Source organism: Limulus polyphemus, unplaced genomic scaffold (genome assembly GCF_000517525.1).
Source record: "Limulus polyphemus unplaced genomic scaffold, Limulus_polyphemus-2.1.2 Scaffold2389, whole genome shotgun sequence".
In the NCBI taxonomy this organism is placed as follows: Eukaryota; Metazoa; Arthropoda; class Merostomata; order Xiphosura; family Limulidae; genus Limulus; species Limulus polyphemus.
This window is the reverse complement of record NW_013667999.1, coordinates 14,558-23,222: the sequence shown is the minus strand read 5'-3', so window position 1 is coordinate 23,222 and position 8,665 is coordinate 14,558. Positions and strand designations below refer to the sequence as shown.

The window sequence follows — 8,665 nt, the reverse complement described above, 5'->3', positions numbered from 1 at the left end:
TATATATATATATATATATATATATATATATATGGTCTCTAAATTTTTTTCTGTTGAATGCTGCTGGTACACGTATGGATTCTTGTTTTTAAAATTCCCATGCAAAGTACTGGATTGTAAATGTTTGTTGTAATGTTGTCCATCAACATTCCATTATATGTTGCCATACAGTGAGTCATTATTTCTGCCTTCTATGCATCAATTACCTTCAAGATTCCCATGCAAAGTATTGGATTGTAAATGTTTGTTGTAATGTTGTCCATTGACATTCCATTATATGTTGCCATACAGTGAGTCCATTATTTCTGCCTTCTATGCATCAATTACCTTCAAGATTTTAAGAGAGACCTGTATGATAACATCTCACTGCTGTGGCAGCAATGCAACCAAAGCTGAGAATAATACAGATTGTTTTATGGATTTACAAGATAGCATTGACTCCAAGTTGATGCAGCGAACAAAGAAACATTTAGAGGCCTTATATGTACCAGCCACAGTTAATGGTTTAAGTTTAGTTTTCTTATAACTGGTGTAAATTTTAATGTTTATTTGGTGTTTCTTCTTTATTGGATTAGTACACACACAAACACACACACACACACACACACATATAATGTACAAGCATTTTTATTGTCAATTTTGTGTCACATTGAAAAGCCTCATGCTTATATGTACATGATGTTTAACATTTCATTCTAAGGTTTTATGTTTCATCAGAACATCTTTAAAGTGACTTAGCCTTATGTCTATTCTTACGTGACACAAAATGTTTCATTAGCATACAAAATATCATAACACCAGTTCCAAATCGAACTTCCTGATTCATTATTTTATGAAACAGGAAGTTAAAATATGAGTTATATTAGTTCTGTTGTAACCAATTATTTTATAAGTGTGAAAAATAGAATGGTAGTAGCCACATTTTGATACACACTGTTTTATTATTGTATAAAAATTCAATACCTTGAACTAAGACCTCCCTACAAACTTAATAATTTATCTCAATTAAACTTTATTAAAAAGGGTGTCAATCCATCTGGACAATACATGTTCTGATAGTGACCTGCACAGTTGGTGGAAACCCATGTTTTGACACAAATACATGTTCTGGTAGTGACCTACACAGTTGGTAGAAACCCATGTCTTGATACAAATACGGGTTCTGGTAGTGACCTACACAGTTGGTAGAAACCCATGTCTTGATACAAATACGGGTTCTGGTAGTGACCTACACAGTTGGTAGAAACCCATGTTTTGATACAAATACGTGTTCTGGTAGTGACCTACACAGTTGGTAGAAATCCATGTTTTGATACAAATACGTGTTCTGGTAGTGACCTACACGGTAGAAACCCATGTTTTGATACTAATTGTTTTATTATAATGGCTCTTGTTCTCACACACTGTTGTAAATTGTTATTGTTAAAAATTCTAGCATGTCGTAGCCCTTGTTTTGATATAAAATAATGATGGCAAAAAGTGTTGTGTACCTAATAGGAATTGATTGTTTGTGTGTGTTTATGAATTTACTTGTTTTTCATTTGCCAGTGAACTCCTCCCACAGTTGTTTTGGAGCTAGTAGGACCAAACTTGACAACCTGATTGGGTGTGGTCAAAAGGTCTATCCCTATCTATATGGTGAAGCTCACAAAAGGTCCCCCCCAAGCTGACTGGGGTCTAGGAATAGGCTTGAGGTTAATAAACTCAAACCTGGCATCGGATTTTATGTTCCTGCCCACCCCCACACCACTCCCCTGGGATTCCTGGGGTTGCCACTTTTGAAACTGTATTCATAACCTAAATTAGGAGGACCAAAATTGGCTCGTGTGTGCTAAGGTATCAGGAGGGTGGTTGTCTTAGTGGATGTTTGGGGGTATAGACCTCCCCTGGAGTAGCTATAGAAGTAAATAGGGATAATGAAGGAGCCTCTGTGAATCATGAGGAGACCTTTGAATCCTGCAGTATTTATGCTAGTAGGATGTTTTAATCTTCATTGTTTACATTTCACTGTATACCTACATCTGTGGGCAATAATAATTTTTTAGGGGAAATTAACTGATGTAGTGATGTGTGTATTGTTATTTAAAACAAAGATTTTTTTTAAAGTTTTTCTAAGCTATCCCATTTCTGTGAGGATTACAACTTATCATGAAACTGGCTTTGATTTCAATCAAACATACAGTTGTGTAAATCGTTGATTCTATAAGTATAAGTAGGATAGAAAAAGTGCTAAACATTGGTTTAAAAAACTCGCAGCCCTAAATGTTTCCAGTGTATCTGTTGGGAGAGGGAGTTTATCCTTAAAAAGCCCTCAAGTTATCATGTGTGTTTGAACTAACACACTACAGATTTTCTGTAAGTTTTTCACTTGGTTTGGACTAGTGTGTGCATACTCATCAAAAATTCTGTGTGTGTTCAGGTTCAAATACGTCCGTGGAGAATAAGCGATGCTGACTATGTATTTGACTCCTCCTTGCCACTTGATCCAAGGAAGACTGTCTTTGTAGGAGGTGTTCCTCGACCATTGAAAGCATGTAAGTATACCATGTGGTCTTGGCTGTGTGCGTGTGATGAGTTGTAAGCTACATTGAAAAGTCTACATGTAGACAGTAATTATTAACAAAAAAAAGGAAATGTAAACAAACTTAATATTGATTCTAAGTTATTTTTATAATGTAAAACAATCTCTTTAAAAGAAGTTTACCAAGCATCCATTTAAACCTAATGATGTAGTTGATGTTGTAATTTGTAGAATTGAGTCAAAATGAAAAGCAATGAGGTTTTTGATTAGGGAATTAAAGCTATGACGAATTAATCATTTTTTTTCTTCTAATGTGGAACAGTCGGAGGGTATCAAACTTACACTGAATAGATGGAATCAATCCATCACGTGGATTATCCTTATATTTAACGTTCTTACTGGATGATAATTAGTTGGAAAGTTTAAGTTGTAACTCTCCTCCCCCCCCAAAAAAAAGGTCATAAAATTATATATCTTAGTAATATTTATGTATTGCATTTTGTGTAATTTTGTGTTAGTGTAATTTTCAAGATTTTTTTTTTTACTTGATTGTGATGTTTCAGTTGAATTAGCTACTATTATGGACAGACTGTATGGTGGTGTGTGCTATGCTGGCATTGATACTGATCCAGAGCTGAAATACCCAAAAGGAGCAGGACGTGTGGCTTTCTCGAGTCAGCAGAGCTACATAGCTGCCATTAGTGCACGCTTTGTGCAACTCCAGCACGGAGACATAGAGAAAAGGGTTCGTTGAATTTTATTTCCATAAATCATTTAGTAAACTTATGAATAAACAGTGGTTTTTTCGTACCGACTTAATCTAAAGATCTTTACTTCTATGATATTAATGTGTTTTGTTTTCAGTTGCTCTGTGTGTAGTTCAAAATAGTGGTTGTTGTAGAATGAATAACTCCCATTAAAGTCACATGTTGGACTTTGAATTATGAAAAACTAAAAGGTACTGAAGGTTTTTTTCATCTTTTTTTGTGAGGCAGTAAACATGATGATTCAGTATGTACAAATTGTTAAACAAAAAAGGTCACTGCTTGAAATGGTATATTATCTAACAGTCACAATGGCTACAAGAATTATTCAGGTGGTGTAACGTTCCTCTTTTTTTTTGTGATCTTTAATATTAAATTTCAATGTTTCAGTGATAAAGCTGCTTATTTGTGTTTAGTAAAAATTCAGATTTTAAACTATTTAAAACAAAAATGTTATACCAGATGCACTCAAACAACAAACTATGTAGAAATATAATCTATATTATTTTCTGAAAAGTATTTTTACTAGTATTAACTGAAATTATGCAAATAAAAATCTAAATGGTTAGAATAAGAGGCACTTTTTTCAGAATAATTTGCCATTTTGCCTCAAAATGATGAAGAGAGTGAAGTACTCTGGAGGTAGTATTGTTATACAATGAAGGTTAAAGCCAGAGAGAAGTAGGAAAAAGCTGAATATACCATACCAGATAGTACATTGTAAAAGTTCAAACAAACTGTGAATGTGAGTGACTTGAAAGGCAGAGATAGGAAAAGAATTACCATAGAGCAACAAGAAAGTGCTGTTGTTGCCGAAGTAGCAACGAGAAAGTGCTGTTGTTGCCGAGGTAGCAACAAGAAAGTGCTGTTGTTGCCGAGGTAGCAACAAGAAAGTGCTGTTGTTGCTGAGGTAGCAATAAGAAAGTACTGTTGTTGCCGAGGTAGCAACGAGAAAGTGCTGTTGTTGCCGAAGTAGCAACGAGAAAGTGCTGTTGTTGCCGAGGTAGCAACGAGAAAGTGCTGTTGTTGCCGAGGTAGCAACGAGAAAGTGCTGTTGTTGCCGAAGTAGCAACAAGAAAGTGCTGTTGTTGCCGAGGTAGCAACAAGAAAGTGCTGTTGTTGCCGAGGTAGCAACGAGAGAGTGCTGTTGTTGCTGAGGTAGCAACGAGAGAGTGCCGTTGTTGCCGAGGTAGCAATAAGAAAGTGCCGTTGTTGCCGAAGTAGCAACGAGAAAGTGCTGTTGTTGCCGAGGCAGCAACGAGAAAGTGCTGTTGTTGCCGAGATTGGAAGAAGCAAACAAGTTAGTGCTTCAGGTATTCTGCAAGAGCTGCCTGGAGACTATGGAGTTAAGGTGTTGGTACAAACTGTAAGAAATGGAAAGAGAAGAGTTTCAGTGATCAGGTTCTTAGAAAAAAGCTATTCATCAGCACTGTCAACAAGGACAAAAAATTTCTTCCAGAACCCAAAAGTTTTGTCAGCAATGTAAATTGAGAGTGATAATGAAAGCGAAACTAATGAATTTAGAGAAGATTTAGAGTTTTAGCAGCATATTAAAAAACATGAAAGAGGCAACATTAAAGTTTGGGGATGTTTGTCAGCATCAGATGTTTGTGAACTTGTACAAGTAGAAGGCAATATGAATGGAGAAATGTACGGGGATAATATACAGGGGAATCTGGAGAATTCAACTAGGAATATAAACGTAAGATAGTTTTTGTTCCAACAAGATCATGATCTCAAACACACAACTAAACTTCTATGGCTCGTTGGTGGAAAAAGAAAGTAGATTGGATGACAAACTGGCCCCAACGTTCACCAGATCTCAGTCTGGTGAACATTTCTAGGATGGTAAAATTTAAAAACAAATTATGGAAGAACATGCTGAAGAAGTTTTTACAGTAGCTCTTCTCAGGCTAATTTTAGTATTAATTTTATTTTCTTAATCTAGTGAAATGAAAAACTGCCTCATAATTATTTTCTTTGCTTAGGTTGAAGTCAAACCGTATGTTCTGGATGATCAGATGTGTGATGAGTGCCAAGGTGTTAGATGCGGGGGTAAGTTTGCTCCATTCTTTTGCGCTAATGTGACTTGCCTCCAGTACTATTGTGAGCAGTGTTGGGCGGCAATCCATTCTCGACCTGGGCGTGAATTTCACAAGCCCCTAGTGAAAGAAGGAGCTGACAGGCCAAGAACAGTTCCTTTTCGTTGGTATTAGTGTTTTTAAAACGTCTCAAAATTTTGAATTTGAAGATTGTATGGATTTCTAGACTTTAAGTAGTCTGCTTCATATTCCCATTACTAGTAATGTGTTGTCCTCTGTAAAGCTAAAATGTAGTTTTTACGATCCACCACAGTCTGGAAACATTGTATTGGTCTACAGTCAGTTTGTAGTTTGTACAATGCACTACAGTTGTTTAGTTTGGCTCTGGAAACATTGTATTGGTCTACAGTCAGTTTGTGTATCCAAATTTTGCAGTACTTTACAAGTTATTTAAGTATGTTGTGAGTTGTTTAATTAAAGTTGCTAGCAGCCTTACATTACAGTACTACGTGAAATTGTGCATATACTACATCCTGCTTCCTATTCATCCCCTCAGGTAGTTTAAATTATCGTATAAAATATTAGCAGACTGCCGTTAGGGATAGTTATGTAGCTAGCATCATACTTATAGTCTATAAGATTGGTGAGTATGTGATCCTTAAAAAAGTTCATGAGATATATATAAATAGTAGATAGCATACAGAAATCAAGTTTCTCCACAATCAAACTATTTTAAAAGAAGTGAAAAACTTGGTTGTTGTATGCATAACTGTAATTTAATGTTGAATAGTCTTGTAATCCTGTTACCATAGCTTTGTAGCATGCTTCATTTTGTGATAGATATGTATGTAAACTATTCAGAAAACTATATAATAGCAAATGTATGTCATTTGGTACAATATTAGAACTTTGAGGTCTCTCTTCTCGATTAGAGACTTAGTTAACACTAGTCAATGTTGGGAAAAATGGCTTCGTGTAAAAAAGCCATAAGAATAGTTACAACAGGGATGAAGCATAACTTGACAGAGATCAGCGTTTAATGTGTTGTTGTGGGTAAAGTGTGTTCTATGAGAACATTTGTTATGTTATTATATGATACTAGAATGGTAAATTTATTGAACTAGATTTTATTGATAGGTTCTTATATATTTATATATATACACACAGTTGAATCGAATCTTTGTTACCTTTTTCTATTGGAAGAAAATACTGGATTTTTGGTTTTATTTTGTTTAATGGGTTTTATCACTTGAGTTTTGGTTTCTCCGTAACATTATATAATTTGCTAGATACGTTGATGAACCCTTGGGACATTGTTAAAAATATTATTTTCGTGACATTTTAAATTATACTACAAATATCTTTTGTACACAACATGGCAGAAAATTTGATGTTGGAATTTTGGAATCTGAAACTTTCTGAAATAGCATAGTTCTACACCAAACTTAATTTTTTTTTTACAGTACTTTCAGTATCTCTTTGAACAGAGAGGGATACTTAGAACATGCTCCTTTCTGTTTGTAAGGCCTGTGGCTGTTACAATACAGATGTTAGACTGAAAACAAAACTTCAAAAAAGTTTTAAGTTTTTTCATTAACTGCTTAGTTTTAAAATCTGTTTCTTTCCAGTTCATTATTTTATTTTGGTATGTCACTGTGAACAGAACTTGTTTTACTGGTATGGAATTTTAGTACCGTTCGTATTACTGTATTTTTTCATAATTAATTTAAATTGTCTTAAAGGAATTAATTCAGCTCGTTGATTCCTTTCTTCTTAAGAACTAACCCAGAAGAATTTTACAGGCTGTAAGACAGTTTTCTGGCCTGGAAGTGCACATTTTTTACTCTGATATTAAAGACTGAATTGAGTTACATGATGTGGACATTATAAACTGAATCACAGGTAACTGGTTTAGGATGGAACATATTTTATTAATTAGGTAACCAAGCGTGTATTGAGGATAGTGTGCATGCACTGTCTGTGATTTTAAAGCTAGTGACCCGGTGTTTTGGTGTGATAAACTATAGTGTATGGACAGGAAATAAAGTAATATGTTCGAGTTGTTTGTAAGCATGTATTGAGGATAGTGTGCATGCACTGTCTGTGATTTTAAAGCTAGTGACCCGGTGTTTTGGTGTGATAAACTATAGTGTATGGACAGGAAATAAAGTAATACGTTCGAGTTGTTTGTAAGTAATGTTTAGAAACTATTTTTTTTTCGTTTTTATATTTTATTTAAATGTTCATTTTAAGCTTACTGATCTCAGCATCGACTTATAAAGAGTAGTTGAATAAGAGAAAATATCAGAAGAATTAGTCAGTAGATAAATAAAACACACACACACAAAAAAAATTAATTTTATTGTAGAATGTTTGTGAAAATGTAAACGACTATTGTGGTCAAAATAGTTGTTTTATGTGAATAATCGTCCTTCGTGTAGTACAACAAGTTCAATCCCCTTTTGCCAAGGGCTGTGGAAGAACAAGATTTTATTCAAATTATTAATTTCTAAGAGCATGTAAAGATAGGTTTTATGAATTTTTACTGGTGAATCAATTGTACTCATTAAAGAAAAAAAAAGTGCTTTATATCAATATATTTACAATATAATTTTTCTTCTGAAAATGTAAAAAAACACAAATTATAAATAAGTTATGGTTGAAAGTAGTTCATTTTTTTATTGTTATATAAAGACTGGCAAATGTTTTGTGTATAACACCAGTTATTGATAATTAAACAGTCTCATTTTGATTATTTAAATATAATATTGATATCTAGTCAATTTTGTTGCTAGTATAAAACGTTTTAAGAACAGAATGCCTTAGTGTTTGGGTGCTTAGCACATGGTCTTTATCACCCGAATCAAGAGAAGAAAGCTTATTTTTCCTCTCTGTTTGTTTACGTAAAGTTTCAACATAAAACAAACATTTCCTGTGCTCGTGAAACAAATATTTTATCAAAGTTTTTAATTAAACAGTTTTCATCTGCACCTCAAGCAGTAGTGGGCAACCTAAACTAATCTACGGGCTCTGTGCACAGCCCTGAAACGCCCTCTAGAACTTCAAAATACCCTTTAACAGCTGTAAGCCAAAAATGATATCTATATATATGAATTGTATATTAGGATGCAGGGAAGTGTCAGATTGACCACTAGGTGGCTACATTGAGCCTCTTTTTACTGAAAATATTTGTATTTAATTTTTGCACAATGCTAAGTTTCTGTGATTTTGAAATATCAGCTTAAACTTATTTACAGTTATGAAGAGCTTGGGGTATTATCATATTTTAACACGTGTCATTGTGCACCATGTTTTATTGTATAAATTCTGATTAAAAG

At 34.1% G+C, this 8,665-nt stretch overlaps 1 protein-coding gene across 3 annotated transcripts in view; it reads left to right on the top strand.

Moving 5' to 3' along the window:
- The window catches only part of LOC106466822 (cytoplasmic polyadenylation element-binding protein 2-like), a 35,755-nt gene extending 27,871 nt beyond the window's left edge, over positions 1–7,884 (top strand). For all 3 annotated transcript variants that reach the window (XM_013927124.2, XM_022394903.1, XM_022394902.1), the window contains 3 exons: positions 2,420–2,534; positions 3,085–3,266; positions 5,274–7,884. In XM_013927124.2, coding sequence (XP_013782578.2) covers positions 2,420–2,534; positions 3,085–3,266; positions 5,274–5,501 — 525 coding nt within the window. In that variant the 3' untranslated portion in view covers positions 5,502–7,884. The remainder of the gene's footprint in view (positions 1–2,419; positions 2,535–3,084; positions 3,267–5,273) is intronic.
- Positions 7,885–8,665: the final 781 nt, after the last annotated feature.